The sequence below is a fragment of the Anopheles darlingi genome, chromosome 3 (assembly GCF_943734745.1).
Source record: "Anopheles darlingi chromosome 3, idAnoDarlMG_H_01, whole genome shotgun sequence".
NCBI classification, from domain to species: domain Eukaryota; kingdom Metazoa; phylum Arthropoda; class Insecta; order Diptera; family Culicidae; genus Anopheles; species Anopheles darlingi.
In genome coordinates this window covers 48,297,042-48,317,029 of record NC_064875.1, presented here as the reverse complement: position 1 = coordinate 48,317,029, position 19,988 = coordinate 48,297,042, and the positions used below count along the sequence as shown (strand labels likewise).

General features: G+C 51.7%; 2 protein-coding genes across 5 annotated transcripts in view; one reads left to right on the top strand and one right to left on the bottom strand.

Moving 5' to 3' along the window:
- LOC125956534 (mediator of RNA polymerase II transcription subunit 23) lies at nt 1–5,106 on the bottom strand. Its single transcript, XM_049688524.1, has 7 exons — nt 5,022–5,106; nt 3,004–4,958; nt 2,424–2,921; nt 1,721–2,348; nt 1,486–1,642; nt 932–1,376; nt 1–854 (listed from the first exon to the last, which is right to left on the bottom strand). The coding sequence occupies exons 1-7, from the start codon at nt 5,064–5,066 to the stop codon at nt 158–160; spliced, it is 4,425 nt and encodes a 1,474-aa protein (XP_049544481.1). The 5' UTR covers nt 5,067–5,106; the 3' UTR covers nt 1–157.
- A 4,243-nt stretch (nt 5,107–9,349) lies between these two features.
- LOC125956550 (transcriptional coactivator yorkie) overlaps nt 9,350–19,988 on the top strand; it is a 38,728-nt gene continuing 28,089 nt past the window's right edge. Inside the window, exons 1-2 of one of the 4 annotated variants that reach the window (XM_049688561.1) lie at nt 9,350–9,475; nt 11,721–13,470. In XM_049688561.1, the coding sequence (XP_049544518.1) occupies nt 12,572–13,470 (899 nt within the window). In that variant the 5' untranslated portion in view covers nt 9,350–9,475; nt 11,721–12,571. Of the gene's footprint in view, nt 9,611–10,989; nt 11,275–11,720; nt 13,471–19,988 lie in introns of those variants that run through there. The other 3 variants (XM_049688562.1, XM_049688559.1, XM_049688560.1) reach the window with 3 other exon arrangements.

Genomic DNA, 19,988 nt, shown 5'->3' with positions numbered 1-19,988 from the left:
GTTATTGACATTATTTGAATCAATAGAATAAATGTTTCGATACGAAATTATTTTATAATAAACATATTTTGTCTCTTAATCTTAAAAAAAGCATTTTCATAGTCTGCATCATTAAAATAACGTTCACGACAATGTGCCACTTTTCCTGGCATCAGGATCAATGGTGCTGCTGCATACCCTGACCCATCTGTTGTTGTTGCTGCTGTTTTTGTTGCTGAAGCTGTTGCTGTAACGCAACATTTTGATTGACCATTCCAACTGCCGATTGTTGGGCAGCAGCTGCAGCGGCAGCGGCCGCTGCTACAGCTGCTCCCACGGCAACACCTTGGCCAGCAGATTGTGCTCCGATGCCTACACCACCACCAACAACACCACCAACATTAGCACCTACTGCCATTTGTGTTGATCCTGTTTGTTGCGCTGGCATAGATCCCCCTCCTGGAACTCCAGTTCCTCCAGTGGCCACACCAGTACCTGGGCCAGTAGCTCCCGCATTAGCGTTCTGATCAACACCGATCTCTTCAACATTGAGGCGAGTGATAAAGCGCAACCTCATCTGCAGTGCTGGTCGCAAACGACGGATGATCGCCTCCAGGTCTGTCTTCATCGTGTCACCGACAAACATATACTTGATGTGGTACAGCAGATCACAGATCGGATCCATGTAACGCAACGGTTGTGTCGGTTGCGCTTTGTCCACCTGCTCGAGCAGTTCGTACAACATCAGCGTGATATCCGACACGGCACGAGCTCGCTCTACGCTTAACCGATTTAAAAACGGACCAACTACGTGGCAAAGGTAGATCAACTGATATTCAGTCTGGACGAGTGGTTTCAGCTTCTCCTTGATTGAGCTAAGGAATGCGAGAAAAAGAGAAAAAGAAATAAATATCGAAAGACCGTAAGAATGGTAAACCTCTCTCTTCCTTACTCCGTTATGGTCGCTAGTTGGCCGATGCCAAAGTGATGGAAGGTACTGTGCACGATTGCCAACACCGTTACGTAGCTGCGATCGAGCATTGCTTCGCGTACCACCTTAAAGTTGAACATCTCGAATGGGCTCTGCCGGTACGTCCACTGTTTCATGGCGGGTGATCGTAGTGCTTCCTGCATTCGCTCGTAAATCACACACCAGTACGCCTCGGGTAGTGCGGCCATGATCAAGCCGATCGTGTTGGCCCAATTATGTACCACACCCGTCGGTACCACGGTGTATCCCTTCACCAGCACATCGATAATACTGTTCGCCACGACACTCGGTCCCACCGGTAGACCTAGCAGCTCGACGCAAGTCACATACAGTGCGTGTGCCGGTGGGTTCGGGAACTCGTTGAATCGCCAATCTGTACCTGAAAATACATTTTTACCATCCATTGCTACGGTGGTTAGAGAGGTGGCGGGGATAAGAAGGCAAGGCTAGCTAAGGAAGAACTCGGATCAAAATGGCAACGTTATCAGAAAATACATTTTGCAAAAAAAGGATACTGTCTTGCATTCGGCCTACGAGATGAATGTAGTAGCTCAGTTCCGGTACCCAGTTGGCATTGTCGTTCTCCTTCTTTACCATATACGCCTGATACTGTTCAGTCAGGGCCCAGTTCTCCGGACGCACATCCTTCAACGATCCGACAACGGTTCCAACCTGTAACGACGCCACCGTGGACACGTGAAGGGGATATTTCGCAGGGATCGGAGATTCTTCGCTTCTCTTCGTACTCACCAATCGTTTCTTTAACAAAGGTCGATCCCGTAGCTTCACCTCGTAGTAATGTAGCGTATTATACAGATAAGTGATCGGACGATCGTGAAATTTGTACAACGAGCCCAGATGGTCAAGGATGACGTCAAGCGTTTTGCTGAGCTGCGTCGGTACCTCCAGGTATCGGTGCACGATAATGTCTAGCACGGGCAAAAATCGGAGGCACACGTTGCCAAAATACACGGGTAGTGTCGGGTGTGAGACCGATTCATCCGGAGCAAACTTCTCCGGGAACTTCTGATGGAAAGCCAGGTGCCGCTCGTGCCAGTTGTTCTGTTTCCAGTGTTCGGGTGAATTGATGGTTATGAACTCCTGCACCCGATTGCGGAACTCGGACGTCTTCAGTAGCAGCAGCTGTATGATGTAGAAGCTAACCTGGGCCTCGTTACCGTCGAGGGTACGCAGGATCAAGCACAACACCAAGCGATCGATCGTTACGATGTTATACTTCCAGATCATGTCGTTGATCGTGTCGACGCACTTGTTCACGTGCGCTCCGCCGCCCGAGTTGGCCACCTCGAACAGTAAATAATCGCAAAGTTTGCGCAGATGCGTTGACAAGGCACGCGCACCGATACGCTCCAGAATCCTAAAATGTGAACAAGATCCCCAGCATAAACTAACACATCCTTTGTCATCCTTTCTCGTCCATTCTGTTACTCACTTGTAAGCCACCGGACTGATGGCATCCGTTTCGATGATCATTTTGAATACGAGACACAGAAACAGAGGTGGATTGACGGCCATACCGAAGTGGGCGATGATATCGTTCTCATTCGTCATCGAAGCCCAGTTACGGAACTCTTCGTCGACCGTCTTCTTGAGAAGCTGTTTGCTCTCCTTCGGTATGTTGTGTTGCATGAAGAACTCGTTCAGCACCTGGGGGAAGCAAAGCAGTGTATGCTGCGGCCAAGCGTGCGGTGTGTTCACCATTATGTTCTGCAGCAGATCCTTGCACCAGGCACTGGACTGGGGATCGCTTCCAGTTCCGGTGATGTGCATTGAGCGGGCAAGGGTGAGAATCAGTGCACGGTTCAGTTCCTCGCTCTCGGCCGATACTATGTTGCCCGGAGGCTTCGGTTCGCTAACGTATCGCGAAAGCTGAGCCTGTACCTCCACCGACCCGAGCCCAATGATCAATCGAAGGGCAGTTGATTCCACACTAAAATTAACAAAATCGTTATCAAACAAGAGCCTCCATCTCCACGCTATTTCCCTATCCTTTCTTCTCCAATTTTACCCACCATGAGTGTAGCTGCATTTGGTTGGTGTGCGGTACGGATGCCAGTGAATGCAGATGAGTTAATAGCTGCACCCGGTAGTGCGAGTGAATGTGGTGCATCCGGTAGGAGAACATCTCCAGCAGCGTGTACAGTATGCCCCAGGCGTGTGATTTGAACACCTGTGGTAGCAGCTGCCCCAGGAACCCTTTAATACCGAGCGATTCAATCTCGGTGTATACGAGCAACCGGGAGTACGTCTCAACCAAAGCCGGTGCCATGTTGTTCCCGTTCGGGATGGAGCTTTTGTTCTGCGCCTGTTTGATCATATGCATCACGATGCTGTGGATCAGCGACATCTTGCTGTGAATGGTAAGACTATCGAGGACACGCATCGATAGTGGGGCCGTCGGTAGCGGTTGCCCACTCATGTTTGCCTGCGGGTTCTTGCTGTTGCCGAGGATCGTATCAATCAGTGCTTGCATCGGACGCGAGAAGTAATCCGTTTGCGTCGAGTAAGCATTGCATAGCAACGCGAACCGATACTCCGATCCCATGAACAGTGTCGGATTGTTGCTCGGCATGGCCAGATGCTGCAGATAGTCAAAGTGCAGGCGCAGAGCGATCGGTATCGGCCGATTGATGTTGTAGTTCTCCGTTTGCGCGCGTTTCATCAGATGTATCCAGATGCAGGTCGGTGCCATCTGATGCGTACAGTACGGATTATTGTAATCCGGAACGGGTAACGGTTCCTTCTCCGGGTACAGAATGTCATACAGCTTCAGCACTGGCAAAAAGTTTAGAATCGAGTGCTTCTGAATGCTGCCCGAAATGTACTGCAGAAACACCCACATCAGATGATCGCGGCCACGGCGAAGATTACGCACCGCCAGCTTCTCATGCAACGTGTTGACGATGTTCTGAAAGGTGGCAAACTGGAACAGCACGAAGTAGATAAGCTGCGAGCTCAGATGCAACCAAACCCACTGCGTGTGGCTTGAGGCACCATCATCATGCTCGCCGTTCGGTCCACCGTTCCCCTGACCACCCGTTGTTTGGTTCTCCTTCTCCGAATATTCCATCGCATTCAGCACCAACCAAACGAGCTGCTCCTCGAGTGCGGCGCACTTTTGCTTTTGCTGCTTCTGGAAGTTAAGCATCGAGCAAACCATATCGCGCGAGTACGGTTGCTGCAGCACGAAACGCAGCAGGCGGGCCTGTGGCTGCAGTAGCTCGTCATCGTACGGTAGGTTACCGCGCAACGACAATTTCAGCGTGTCTGGGTCGAGCTTCCACGGTATGATGAGATTGTCAGCGTACGATGAGTGCTCTACGATAGGCAGCATCGACGAGTGTCCAATAATCGACAGCATCTGAGCGACGGCCACGAACTCTTCGATGAAGTTAGCGATCAGATTCGACACTCGCCAGTGCATATTCTGGTAGTCCGTCTTCTTAATCTCGTTGATAATGAAATACGCCGGCAACAGGCAGGCCGATCGGTTAAATATATGCTCGATCAGTTCGATCAGCTCGAGCAGCTGCGGCAGGATGTTTACGCTGACGTTAACCGGGAACGAGAGAGCCTTCTCCTTACAGCACTTCATAATCTCCCGGACTCCCTTATAGTCAACACCGCCGATGATCTTCCGCACCAACCGGAAGGACTCGATCCAGAAGCAACTGTTTTTGTACGTCAGCTTCTCCGAGCCCATCAATTGGTCGCACACCAGCTTGGCCGGAATGATGTTCAGCGCGATCATCCGTTCCAGCACCCGCAGGTACATCTGCACGCGATTCTGGTGATTCATCGTCCCACCATCGGTGCCACCACCGGTGAAATGCCCAATATAATTGCGAACCGCCTGAATTGCCTGATCGCCGGGCATCGCCGCAAAGACTGCGGCAATCTTTTTGTAGCCCTCATCGGCGCGCTTCCGCTGTTCCTCCTCATCACAGTTCGGTATGTTCTTATCCTCCTGCAAGCACCACATGACATTCTGGAGTCACAAATCACCGGTAAATTCGCAGATTTCACTTACCAAAACCTCCTCAAAGAGTTTCAATATTCGCAGCTCCGTCGACATTTTTCCGGTTCGTAGTTTTCGCGTTCCGTATTTGGCTGTTCCTTGTTTTTCCGCTCTGTCCCACATTCAGCATACTTTTCGAGCTGCATCGGAGGGTGGCTGCGTACAAAATCGAGCAGATTTGAAAAACGCGAAAAAACGTGGAAAATTTTTAACCCTTACACGCTTTGACCTTTGATATTCAAACCATTAATTTTTTTTTTAATTTTACAAGCCTTATTTTAGAACCTGGGAACAGACACCAGGAACAGTGTGCGACTCCCACCCCCTTAAACACTCACTTGGTTCCTGTTCCTGTGTTTCCTGGTTCCAAATTAAGTCGTTTGTACCAAGGTACTTTAAAGAGCGGCTTCGGCCTAGGCCTATCCCTTCTCCCCATAGGGTCTCAAGATCGGCGCGGGTTGTCGAGTGTCCCTGATCGTCGTCCTAGGAACAATCATCTACCCTCGTGGTACCAAGTTGCGGTCGTTGACAGCTTGGTGTCTTTGAAATTCCCGCCATTCCAAGCACAGTCTCGCCGGTTATCACACACACGGCCGCCAATGACACGGTGCTGAAGGACCCTGCCAGCCGAATCGCAGTGAGTCGGTGGACCTGGTTTAGCAAAACCAGGTTGCTTTGTGCCGTCAGCGCCCTAGCCCATGCAGGACCCGCGTAGCGCAATACGGATGATATCACACCTGCAAGCAGTCTCCTCCTGCTACTACTCAAGCCCGTGGTCCTGCACATTATGCTCGAAAGCGCATGGAGGGCCTTCTTCGCCTTACTGGTGGCGTATTCTACATGGCTTCCGAAGCTGAGCCCGTAGTCGACCATCACGCCAAGATACCTGATCGCTTCCTGAGACTGAACCACGTGACTACGAATCGTGATCGATGCCACTTGGACTTCCTGCAGGTTACTGACAATTATATTAATATATTATATATTATATAGCACAATATTTCATCAGCAAAACACTTTAGTTATTAACAGCTGAAACTGTGATTGGTGCGCACCATTTTTATTAGAAAATACACGCGTGTTCGGAAATAATCAAACGAGGGTCAGCTTACTAACGAAAGACAGCGAAATGGGTCACATTGTGGGTCATTGTCTTATACCTTGGCCATCACCTTCGCCGTCTTCGTCATTGTCGTCACATTCGTATTTGTTGCTGGTTTGCCCTGCACATTTGTAACTCCTTAAAATCTTAGAGAGTTGCCACTACCACTGGCACTTATGTCGTTGATGGAGTTATTCGTACATAATTACCGTTTGCGACCTCCTCTGGTGTGTTCGATGAGGGAAGGAATCATCCTCAGCTACAAGCAAACCGTCAGACCAACAAACCGTCAGACCAACCGCCACGACGACAATGGAGGCCATACCAATCTAGCATGCATCTGCAAGTGACCAAGCCAAACATGCACTTGGTACAGTCGACCCGCGGTGTGGAGTGCAACGCCCCCACCCCAGAATACGCGTACGCAAGTCTCAGTTCTTGCGGGACCAGATGATGATGATGCGGGCCTTCGCCGACCAGCGGACCGTAGTGTTGGTATCGTCGCGATCATACGGAGTTAATCTTTGTGACCCCCTTCTTTCCAAAACACCACAGCTTCCTAAAAGGGCTGTGGCCACCCAGCAAGTTGTGTTGTGGCTCGTTTGCTGCTCGCTGGCCACTTGTCCATCGCCGATGGCTATAGGATAGGAGCGCTGCGAAAGAGACTTATACGATTGAATACGCAATCAGTTAAATTTAGATGTTTTTCATGTCTCCAGTCGGAGTTTTTTGTTCTCTGCGTTCTCTTTTGTTTGTTCAACCCGATAAAGAGATTAAATTTCGAACTCCAAAAGAGCAGCTTCGTCAGGCGTATTCTGTGAGTTTAATACTTTTGTTCAGTTTTCAGAGCTTAGCGACATCTGCGATCGCTGGAGTGCGAGTGATAACAAGATAAATTAGAGTAACCAGCGGGCCACGTTCGACGGGATCCTGCGCACAAAACCGTCGGCCTGTTGTGCAAATTTAGCTCAGAACGCAAACCGCCCCGAACCGTTTCGAACCAGTCGTGGCCAAGTCGGACCTCGCCACGAACCGCTACAAGGCGGATGAAGGAAGATGTATCGCTGCTATGCTGGGTGGTTCCAATTTTTCCTTCTCCATACCGATGCGATGTCGCGATGCGCGATGGTTAGCTTTCTTGTGCCTTTGGGCATTTTAGTTTTTGGCCATCCACCGACCGACCGACCGACCGACCGACCGACCAGCCGACCGCCTGACCGTCCGATCGCTGGGATGGACGAGGGCGCGAGAGCACGTGATGTGAAACGCAGATGACGATCACGAAGAGATGGGGTTTTCCTTCTTGATCCTTCACGACATACTCGCTCGCTCGCTCTCGCTTCTTGGCTCACGATGCTGGCCACCACCGGTATGATGATGGTGGTCCAGGGAAGGTGATCCGGCGAGAAGGGGATGGAGATAAAAAAAAAAGATCGAAGACGAAGGCAGTGCAAGGCGGAAGAAAAGAAACAAAAACCAAATGAGAGAGGAGAGGAATAAATAACCTGTTTTCTACCTGTCCCGGGCCTGGTCCGTAATGTAGCCGTGATTTTATTGCCGATTCCCTAGCTGGAAGACACTTTTTTTGATCTTGGAACATCGCCACAGCACTCACACACGGGCAGCAAGAGACGGGACACAGATATGAGGCTCGGTGCGGTGCTAGAGCATATAGAAACAGCAGCAGCAGAATGTAAACCGCTCGGTTAGAGCATCCGACCTTATCCATGGATGTCAATTCTGTGGGTATTAAAGCTGTATTTCCAAATCCCATTACACTCATAATGTGGTATTAATGATTAAAATGATAAAAAGCTTCTTCCTGGGAAAAGTTGCACAACGAACAACAAATGGCGAGACAATACACACACATAAATCAAACAAGGAACTACAAATATTAGGATAATGATCGCTTAGACTGTAGATTTGCTGTTCTGATGATGAATTAAAAGGAAATGTTATGGATAAACGATTTAATTATCAATTTATGCGCAGCACATTCTTCTACAAACGACGACCGTTCGGTGTAATTATTAATTATCTAAAGCCAAATAAAAAACAATCAATTACTGCGATATCCATGTGATTGGGGTTTCATTGCGCTTCATTAATAAAGTAATTCAAACGAGGTAACATAGTAACGTGCACCTGCAACAGCAGGGGTACTCCAGTATAAATAATTGCTTCCTCGATTAGATTATTTCGCAGACATGCACCAGCCTTACTTGAGTTACGCCACATAATGCAGTCTTGCCTAACCTACCTGAGTTTATCGATAGCGCACTATCCAGAAAGAAGCACACATTCACAATCTCGGACAATCGATCTCGCTCAGGAGCCAGTTAACAAAATAAACAAAAGTAAATGGATTGATTAAATCAAACAAAACGTGTGGTAAACGGAAAAATGAACGTTGCTCCAGCGTAATCTTTTGCGTCAAGAACTACCATATCACCGAGGGGCTTACGTTCCGTTCGATGTCAGGTGCACCGCTCAACGATCAATTCTGGGAAGCATCAACTTTTTTGGGAAATTTTGGAAGACGCCCTTCCGGGCGCTGCACGTCGCGTGCAGTAACGATATGCATCCCACCTGAGGAACTCTAGAAGACATCAGCAACAACAACAACCACGTCAACAACTCTTCGCATCCAGGCAAGCAAGAGAGAAGCAGCAAGGGGGTAGGTAGGAGAAAGGGGGGGGGGGGGGGCTAGCAAGAACCGAACGCGCATTAGAAGGCGTCAGCAAATCGGTGCGCGCGATGCGAGACGACGACGACGACCACAAACCACCTCCAAGCGCCAAAGCGAGAGGGGCTCAGCAGCGCCATCAGCAGCAACAGCAGAAGCAGAAGCGGGAGTGAACGATAGCGCGATAGCATAAAGTCGACTTCTTAGAAGTCCGGTGGAAAGATAAAGACGCACAACGCACCACAACCTGCTGCTGCTGCTGTTGCTGTTGCTGCTGCTGCTGTCGACGATGATGACGACGAATATACGTGGTGGAGTAAGTGAGTGAGAGGTGGTGCAGAGCCAACAACATCGAAGGAAAAGGTATCTCCTCGTCCGCAAGAAGGTATCAACGACGACAACCGACCAACCGACCGACCGACCGACCAACCGACCGACGGAACGTAGAAAGGTGTGCTGGCGTTGTGCGGCTGTGTGAGTGTCGCAAAGTCATCGTCGTCGTCGTCGACTTCTCGGAGCGGGTGTCTCGGTCATCGGTGGGTCGTCGGCAGCATAATTCGTTTCGTAGAATTCACGGCGACAACACACGGTCAGTCTCCGCGGTTTTTCGGTCATCGCCGTCGTAGCCGTCGTCGTCGAAGATCCAGAAGAACGTGAGAGCAGAAGCAACAAGCGGTGTGTGCGTGTGTGGAAATCGTGAAGAGAAAATCCAAATTGATCGTCTCGTGCAACTTCATCACCCCTTTAATCCTACTCCCTACCGTCCCCCCGTTGAGCTTGAGTTCAGCTGTTTCAGTGCGGCGCACGCATGTGAGTGAAAGAGCGTGAAAGAATCACGGAGGAGAATCGTGGCCGGGTGGGAGGGCCAGAGGAGTGGAGGGCAAACAAATCAAATCTTCCCGATCCCGAACCCGATCATCGGTGATGTGATCGGTCCGTGGGGTGAACCGAAGAGCGAAGCTGCAGAGAACGAGAAAACGCAGTGATCTCCTCAAAAGCGGTCATTAAAAGGGCCAAGAACAAGTGCGTGTGTGCGTTTGGATCGATACGAGGGAACGAAGGGATGATCGATGCTGCTGGGATGATGATGATGATGGAAAACATATTCACGAACTTTAAGCAGCAGGAAGATCGAATGTAGAAGCGATTTATCTCACTCACTCTTTCTTGCTTTCTATCTCTCTCTCTCTCTCTCTCTCTCTCTCTCTCTCTCTCTCTCTCGCACGCACTCTCTCCCCTTTTCACACCCCCCTTATCCCTAACGTTTTCCTTCGTTTCATTAATCACTTGATCATCGCCGTCGTCGTCGTGTGCGCTGTTCTTGGAGCTGCGTGGAGGACGTTGTTGGTTGGGAAAAATTGTGAAATGGAACCTGCGATTTGGTTTGGTGTTTTCTATGCAACTTGCGATCGCCCCAGGATTCCGATCACGATCAAAGAAAATTAAGGGATGAAAACGTTACACGTCTCTCCACCAGAAACACTAGAACCAGGAGCGTGCGTACAAGTGTTTGCGTGCCCGCGTCTGTGTGTGTGTGTTGGCGATCGTTTGTTGTTCTGGCGTTGTTCGCGATCGTTCGTTCCTCAGGTTGAATGAGTAGAGTAGATGTGCGTTTCTCTGGTGGCGTGCGTTGTGTTGGTGATGGTGATTGCTGTAGACGCACCCAGACCACCCAGCAGCAGCATACCAATAAATTGCGTACGCCCATCATCATCATCATCATCATCATCATCGACCACCCAAACAACCAACCCATTGATGATGATCATCACGGTGATGGCGATGATGAGAATGATGTTAATGTTTATACCCCAACACACGCACACACACTCTGTTGAGGCGCGAACGGGGTCCACCCACCCCCACGGTGCGTGACGCGTTTCCTCTTGCACGTCAGCACCCCCATCCCCCTTCCCCTCACCCACCGCTCCACGAAGTCTATCTCACTCTTCCGCGAGCCCGTCTCGTCGACTCGGTTTCTAATGCGTCCATCGCACTCACGCTCGTACGCCCGGCCGCGCGCCTGTGCTGTTGGTGTGCGTAGCGGGTTGGGAAATAGTATCTCGAGAAGGGGGAGGTGGGGCTGCTAAGGCTGTAGTAAACGCCCAGCGCGGAAAGGGTTTGGTATGAGTGGCAGCGCCACACGCACCAGTCCAGTGTATTGGTGTGTTGCAGTGGGTTGATGAGGTCGTCGTCGTCGTCGTCGTCGTCGACCGCCCTCTGCTGCTGATGTCGCCGTTGTCTCGTTATTGGATGCTGTCCCCGTCAACCAACACGTTCGGTTTCGTGCGAACGCGGTGCTCGCGATCAAGCAGCAGCAGCAGCAGCATCAGACGTCGACAGCTCCCTTCTGGCGATCCCCATTATCCGCGGCCCAACGATCTCTTTCTCTCTCTCTCTCTTGCACGATCGCCGCAAGATTTCATCAAATTGCGCGCCGGAATATCCGTTTTCCCGAATTTATTTGTTAAAAGGTGCTTTTCCAGTGAATTGAAAGTGATAAGTGGAGTTTGAAAAAAGATTAAAACGGAAAACAGCAAAAGTGTTCTCGGCATTATTGTGCTCCCAGAAAAAGGAGGGCGACCATCCCTCCATCAACCACGGTTGCCATCCGTTCTAGCGAAAAGTGCGAGAAACAATAACCCAATAAAGTCCAAGTGCACTGTGCTTTTGTTTGCAAACCGGAACCTAGTGGCCGCTAGAACACGAACGCCAGAGAACATTGCCAGAGTGTAGTTGCCCTGCCAACGGTGCATTAGTGGTTCACCTTCACGGTTCTTCTGGTGGGACTACTTGGATCGCTGATCTGTTCTGTCCGATGCTGCTGCTGCTTAGGCGACTTACGACTGTCTTTCGGATGGTTTTGATTTTCCCTCAGCAGCTCATTTCTAATTTCCCTCCCCAATGGTTTTCCTTGCAGCACTTCCGATTAATTTTTAACAATCGTTTGTGTTTGTGTGTGTGTGTGTGTGTGTGTGTACGTCTGTGTGTGTGTGCGCGGTTGTGTAATTGTGGCGAAAATTATGCATATGCTAGAGAGGAAAGGCAACCGCGTTGGAGCCACATCCAGTTGTGTGATCTTCTCGTGACGATCGCGTTTTCCGAGTGATCCGGAGGAAAACTTAAAACCAGCCAGCCAGCCAGCCAGCCAGCGAGTGCAGTGTGGTTTTGTGGTGTGGAAAGTGCGGCACCCTATTCCACTTGTGTGACCCGCCCCAACCCCAAGGAAGTGAGTGCGGAAAGTGTGAAACAAACGGCCCCCCAGAGAACGACGCCCTTTTTGTACGTGTCCGTGTGCCCCGTGTGTGTGTGTCTGTGCGCCAGTGTGCGCGTCTGTGTGTATGCGTTTGTGTGTGTGTGTGCTGTGTGCTCCTTTCGAGTGTTTCGAGCAAAAAAGTGCGAGGCAAGAGTAGAAAGGGGGAGGTTGAGCGCCACCACCACAGGAGAAGAGAAGCAAAAGAACGCGAGAAGCTTGTAAATCAAGTCCAGCAGCGAGCGAGCGCCTCCGTGAGTGCGAACGAGAAGACATAAGAAGATCCCGCGTAAAGGTCCCAGACACCCGGCGGGGTCCGGATCATCAGAAGGTAGTCAGCAAGCAGCAAGCAGCAGCAGCAGCAGCAGCAGCGGTAAAGACAGATCACCGAGAACGGACGCACATACAGAACAGCGGAGAGAACCGCAAACACGAGACGAGAGAACGAAAACGAGAATCTGCCCCCCAGCCCCCCCCTCACACCCCACCACAGGCCCGCCCATAATAAAGAAAGCAAAATGGCGTTCAACGGCAGTACGCCCGGAGTCAGCGGGAACGGTAATGCGGCGGCGGCGGCAGCGGCGGCCGTCGCGGCTGCCGTAGCCGTCGGTGCATCGGCCGCCGGTGCAAGCGAAGAGAACGATCCGACGGCGAGCGCGACGAAGAAGAAGAACCTGATCATTCTGGTCGACAAAGATTCGAACGATAAGCTGAACGAGCTGTTCGACAAGACGCTCAGCAACAAGCTACCGCTGCAGATCCCGTACCGCATGCGGAACCTGCCCGAATCCTTCTTCCTGCCGCCCTCGTCCGGCTCCAAGTCCCCGTCGGTGTCGCACTCGCGCGAAAACTCGGCCGACTCGGCCTTCGGTTCCGGTACGACGATTCTCGGTGGCGTCGTCACGGGCGTCGTCACGACCGGTCCGAACGGGCTACCGATACACCATAGCCGGGCACACAGCAGTCCCGCTTCGCTCGGGAAAATCCCGGCCGGTCTGGTGGGTCTCGGTGGTGGTGCAGTGGCTGCAGCTGCCGCCGCGGCAGCTGCAGCAGCCGCAGCTGGTGGCGGTGCCGGTGCTGGTGCCGGTGGCGGAGCAAGTGTTGGTGGTGGTGGTGGTGGTGGTGCCGCTGGAACCGGAACCGGTGCGGCCGGTGTAAAGCAACAGCAGAGCGCCGCACAACAGCAACAACAGCAGAATGCTGCTGCAGCAGCGGCGGCCGCTGCGGCTGCTGCTAGCGATGCCAGCAGCCTCGGAGCGGCCGTACTCCAGCAGGCCGCCCTTTCGAAGGCGGCCATCCAGCATCTGCACAGTCGGGGCCGTTCGTACGATGTGTCGAACCTGCACGTCACCTTCGGCGAGCTGCCACCGGGCTGGGAACAGGCCAAAACACAGGACGGGCGCATCTACTACATCAAGTAAGTTCCTCCATTCGCTCTCTTACCTAGCCTCTTGAAGGGCTTCTCGTGGTGCTCCGTAGACCTTGTGGCTCGTCCCCTTTACGTCCCCGTCTATCTTGAACGAATTCATCGCGGATCATCGGACACGAGGGGGTACTTGGTGCCGATCGGATTACCAAGGCCTTACGATGGTCATCGATATGTCGAATGAGAAGAGTAATTGGTTCTCCTTCTCTCGAATGGGAGAAGGAAGGTGTAAGCACACACTTGAGGAACCAACTGGAACCGGGAGGATTTAGACCACACTCCTCTGTACCTCTTTTATTGCTTCATCTCCATCAGAACCGTTGAGCCTTTGTATGAGTAGGGGACTGATTAGGACCAATAATTGATCAGCCACCAGTGGACAGGTGAAGTGTGCTCCTTGTGTGACAACTCATCAGGCTTCACATCAACTCTCAAGTGTCTGTTGTTACTCAAGTGTGTCAGTTTGTTACTTTGTCGAACGTGCTCGATGACTGACGCATCGAACATCGAAGATCCAACCTGTTACAGTTGATATTGGTTTTTGTTGGTATTTTAATGGTTTTTTGCTAATCAACTATAGCGGAAATACATTCTATAGAGAAGATCCTACGCAATTGGAACTGGATCTTACTACGAGATCAATTATTAATGTTTGTCTCCGTTAGCTCGGTCTTTTTTAAATGTTATTTCGATCCTTGATCACTCTTGAAGACGCCATTTGTGAATTTTGCATCGGAACCGAAGCCGCAACAAAAGGCTAGAACTAGAGTGTAGAGTTTCCTCTTCAGTTCCTCTTCGCCTGGTGGTAGGTGTGGTGCCTGCTAACACAAGAACCCCCGAGCCACTGTGGGAAACAGATGATCGCCACATTCGCCAACCGCGTCGTCGTCGTCGTCGTTGCACGCTTCAGTTCCGTTCACATTCTTGCGAGTGAGAACACTCCGTACTGCGGTCGGTGGTAACAGGGTAACATCACGCTGTTGTTGTAAGGGTTGGCGGCAAGTGTTTTAACACTCGCCCCTCGGAGGGGAGTGGGTTCGCAAATCAAACGAAATTGGCCAGCACGTCGGTAGAACGACGAGAGTTGTGTGCGGCGCCAGAGAGAAGGGGGATCGTGTGAAGCCACTTTGCTTGAGGTTTCGTTTCGTTTCGTCTCTTCTGTCTCCTCGCCACAACCAGGCAAGAGAGAGGGAGAGCGACCCATGTCCTCCATGGGACCCATAGGAAGGCATAATTAAAGTGTTCACGCAAGCGAAACCAAGCGTGGATCGAGGAGAACGATCGTCGTACAAACCAGACCAGACAGGACATCGTTCGATCGCGTTCTCTGTCCCCGGTGTGCGCTCACGAATATGGCGATCGACGACACTTCTGTTTGGAGTTTTGTAAACTTCGATGGCGGCGGCGACCACTAGGGGCCCCTGTGGCCACGGTCCGTTTCCTATTGCGCATCTCAATACTCCAAACACCTGCGAGCGGAATGATGTCAGCGAAGGGTTTTTTGTTCAAGGACGCGTAAAGCTGGTTTTGGAGATGGGTCGAGCACCACCACCACCCTCGGCTCACTTCAGACACTACAGGCTTTATGGTGGCCAGTCTCTCTGACTCGTGTTCCTGCTTTACGAGGTGCATATAAACCTCGCGCGCACATGTTACGACCACTTATCAGCGCCAACAACAACAGTAACAACGGCACGAAAGTCACGTGGAACGCAACGATTCTCGGTGCCTCGGTGGGATCAACGCTAGTGCCCAGACCAGACCCATTCCCCTGTGGGCCATAGTTTTGAAGAGAGCTCCTAATGCCCGAGGGGTCGATGACTGGTCGATGTGATGTAGCACTCGAACTTGGAAAGTGTCTCAAGCTGGAAATCTTGGATCATTCTAGAGATCGGTCTGTGGAATGGGGGGACGGAGCTGACGTTCCTGAGACAAGGGCCCCTCTCTCTCTATCTCTCCATCTCTCACTCGCTAAACTACCTCAACAGCCAAACATGCAAAACGAGTTAGCGTAGAGATCGAGTAGTCGAGTCCGATACAGGAAGTGGTAAGAGGCATAACATGCGGCATAGACCCCGGTGCCAGAACAACCTTCTGGTGGTGGCAGCAATGGGCGACACCGGCGGCGGCGGCGGCACTTTGCCATTATCTTGCAACCTAACGGTACAGCCGGGCCCCGCACGATCTGCGCCGGTCCGCTAATCATCATAATTGAAAATTATTAACCCCTCGGGCTACCCCGGCCACTTCCCCTCCCCTCTCTCTCTCTCTCTCGGCTACCATTCAAGATGATGGGGTCCAAGGTGTCGCGCGGTGTTCGTGGATGCCGCTTAAAGCCGAAGGAGGGAACGGAGTGGAGCGCAATTAGATGACAAAAAGGTGCGCGAAGTACCTGCGCGCCGTATATGGGGTAGGTCGTGGGGTGTTGTGCCTAGAAGAAGGGGAAGAAGAAGAAGAATCGGAGCATGGTAGGTGTTTCCGGCACCCCCGGAACACACCACCCCACCTGCTCCTGCTCACCGCGGTTGTTGTTTATGTTTTGGCGAGCGCGGCGCTGGACGACGACGCTCTGGATGGCGTGAGCTCACGCGGACGGAAATAGAAGATGCTGTAATAGTAATGCTCCCTGGTGGCCGTCGTAGCTCTGTGTGTGTGTGTTCGTGTGTGTTGTACACTCATGTACTGATAAGTGGCGATGGTCGGTCGGCTTTGTGTTGCACGGCGGTCGGTCCTACTTTTTCTCCTCCTTTTCACCGCCTCCTTGGGTGGACGCCGAGGAAAACACCGTAGATCGTGGTGCACAACCGTGGTTGTATGTCTTTTACCTTTTTTTTCCTCTCTTTTGGGATGCGACAATCGACGGGGGGACGGGAACGGGGGACACCCGTCGTCGTGTTCTCCGCATGTGACGCTCATTGTCTTGCCGATAAGATAATACTATCGCGGTCGCGTCGTTGGGATGGTGTGAGGTGGTACGTAATCACACCCTATCAATCAGACTCCGGTTAGACTCCGATCGTGTGTACAAAACGCCGATGGTAGCAGCACGATACGGTTTCGATGCGATCGATGGCCGGATTCTGGCCTCCACCGGACCATCACCACCGGGAAGGGGGGGGAGTTCTCAGACAGCACCAGCTTCGTGTTGTTGCTGCTTTGCTGTCTTTGATGGAACCGCCAGGCGATGATTTTCTGATGTCATCCGGCAAACGGTTCATATCGGGCTTCCTGATTGGCTGTTCTGGCCTCCGTGTGTAGTTGCGTGTGTGTGTGTCCTAGCAAGCACGGTGGTCCATTAGCAGCTGCTGTGCTGCTCCGGGGTCCAGGGTGTTCTGGTGGTGACCTCTATCGATTAGATTTGGCTGCTGTGGTTGCTGCTGCTGCCGCTACTGCTGCTGCTGCTGCTGCTGCTGATGATCGTACGCGGGCATCATTAGTGATGGGGTAGCATCAAGTGAAGATTGCTTCAATACTTTGTCTCACACTGTGCTGAGGAGTGCAGCTTAGTGGCTTTATTCAATTAATCGCTGTGATCGCACTCATGGAGTCATGCGCGAGGTATGTATGTTCCTCACATGCTCTCTTCTCGCCAGGCCCCCCGCCGGGGGGAGAAAGATGCGACCACAAGAAGAGCAGACGGATTCAGATCTTCCGATCGGCGCAGCAAGGCAATGGGGTAGAGTGCGCAATGAATCAGCACAAAATGGCGCTTAAGATGATAACCCTGGTGCTGCTGCTGAAGAACCACGCTGCTGGGAGCTGCTGCAGCAGTACCCAAGAGGCGCCCTTAAGGCAGAGAGGAAAAGCGGAGAACCGCGTGCAATGAGTGAATGAGTAAAGGTAGAACCTGGACTGGCCGCGTAACCGGATACACGCTCGGAATGTACCGTATCATCAGTCAGTCTCTTCTTAGAACGTTGAATTATGAAAAACACGCACAACAAAGCAGCATGAACGACGACGTAGAGTGGTGGAGTAGCGGAAGGTGCACGGAACGGTGCTGGAAGGAGGACGAAGAAAAGAAGGCTTGAATCGATTTCCAGAACACACTCTCTCTCTCTCTCTCCTCTTTACTCTATCTCGTTACTTTGCGTCAAGAACCTGAGTAGAGGTTATGCTGCTTCTTCGTCCATACACCTTTTCAGATCTGCGCACACACACACACATTGCTAACGACTCTTCACTGCTTCGCATAGTTACCAGCTTTAGGGTCCAACGGGTACTATGTTGCTTGGCAACAAGATGAGCGTTTAGAACCTGCATCGTCGGTCTAGTAACTGGCGGCCATTTTTGATAAACGCGCCCATCTGGCACACTGCGGTTGCGTCAATTTTTTGGGTCCTTTTTTTCTGCTCGATCATCTCCCGCCACCGGGTCGGTTGAACACCTTCTGCTGTTTTCGGTCTTTTGCGGTGTTTCCGCGCAAAACGCAGTAATTGGGAGCATTTTCGGGGAGCAGAGCGCGATCGTGAATCATCAGCTCGTTCGACCTTCTCACGATCGAACGATCTAGCCGGCCAGAAGCATACAAAACGGATACCCAAGATGATTGATTTGATTCCAGGATCAATCCTCCCCATCCCTTGGACTTTGTTTATTGTCCCGCAGCATGGTAGCAGCATCATCCGCTTTATTTATTGTCGTCACTCTTGTATTCACCCAAGGCAGGAACTTGCGGTTTCTCACGAACGCCGGCGCCATATTACATTAGTCATCCAGTGCGTCACAATTTACAGCTGCCTAGAACACATGACGCGTGACGCGTCTCCTGCTTGAAAGTAGATTATGGCACCGTGACAGCAGGGGCCAGCAATGATGTGGTAGCACGCGCTCGGACATCAAAAGCCCCCCCCCGGTCTCCAAGAATGTTGTCCCCATAAAAACACACACACACACACGGCGAAGGCGCCCCTTGTGTGGTGGCGGAAAAACATCTCAAAAATGCTAACAACGCATCCTCATCAACGCGTTCGAACTGCCCCGTGGGCGGATAGAGCGTTCCATGCGTGAAAAATACCTTCCTGGAAAATACTCACCCCAGGCCCCCCCCCTCTGTGTGGCCCACGCGCAGTTTTTGGCGCACACCTTTATACCACCGGACGAGAGTGGGTCACAGTCCGTCGGCCCAAGTATCATCGGTCCCGGTCAACGCGCGCGCGCGCGCGCACAGTTTTACAACTTTTCCATCCTAGGCTAAGGGATGTAGTAGGCTGTGTCTGTATATTGCGTATAGTGACCGGAAGAGACCACATTCAACGATCGTCCCGAAGGTGGTGCGCTGGTGCGCCGCACAACCACCGAAAAGTGTTGTTTTCGTCGCCTTTTATTGGCACTTATCGTCGGCACGTCCCCGTTCCGCCCTGCCCATTGCACCACGAATTCCCTCCTTTTGCGCGCGAATTTTCCGTGGAAAAACGATCTTAATCAGCCGGTTCAGCCGTCGCCGTCACCCGATTGTCGCGACACGGTCCGGGGTCAGCACGAAATGCGCCCAGGAATGCGAGTATCTTCCGCTCCCAGAGGTGTCACTTTGTTTGGGGTGTGTTGTTTCTTTCGGTTTCCTCGGTATCGCCCGTGACTTTGAGGCATTCCAAGAACGCCATCATAAACGCCAGCCGCAGGCGAGGCGAGGAGGCATCCGAGTCGAGCATCGGATATGCGCGGTGGAGGCGAAGAAGAGCAAGAAGAAGAAGGTGCCCGCGCGCGAGATACTTAGACATTAAAGGCACACAATTCATGCGCGTGAAAGAGGATCTGTAGCACCGAAGCGCTTTAAATTGTCACGAAACGATCGCGTGGTCCAAATATTTGCTAAAAAACCGGGGCAGCAGCAGCAGCAGCAGCGCAGTAATCTGATATCGCGCTCTGCCGCGTCCGTTAGGGGCTGCTTTCGCGGCTGCTCGGTAGTAAATGGTCTCGGTTGATGCGATCGTTCAAAAAAAAAAACGCACTCGCGATGTGTAATGTGCACGGGAATGCCGAGAGGTGGCAGTTTTTGGGAAAGTCCATAAAACACGCAGCAGGCTTACGCAATGAGGATCGCAAGTCAGAGCAAGTCTTTAATATTTTAATTGAACGCGCAACCCCATTTGATGGATTCGACTAGATCGGATTACGTGGATGTGTGAAGGTAGAGTGTCGGGTTTGTGGCCAGGAATGTGTTATGCTTACGGCGGCGGCACGGGAGGGTTTATGGGGTTCACTTTAATCCAACGCCAGTAACGGTTAGTAGTATCTGATATCTTGCACCTTTGCTCCGGTATACTATACTGACAACGTGCTCTGGTGTTTATAAATAGTTGTACTGACTGGGACCAATGTTGCTGGGACCTCTGGCTGAAGGGCCGCAATTCCTACCTTCAATTCATATCAGACACAGAACCGAGTCCCGAGTCCCGGACGAGTGTTTTTTTTTCTTCTCTCTCTTCCGGAGAGAACGATAGAGCGCGCACGCGCATCCGTTTCTGCCACGACTCCCCGGATGCCATAAGTCACTCAAGGAGCGTCCT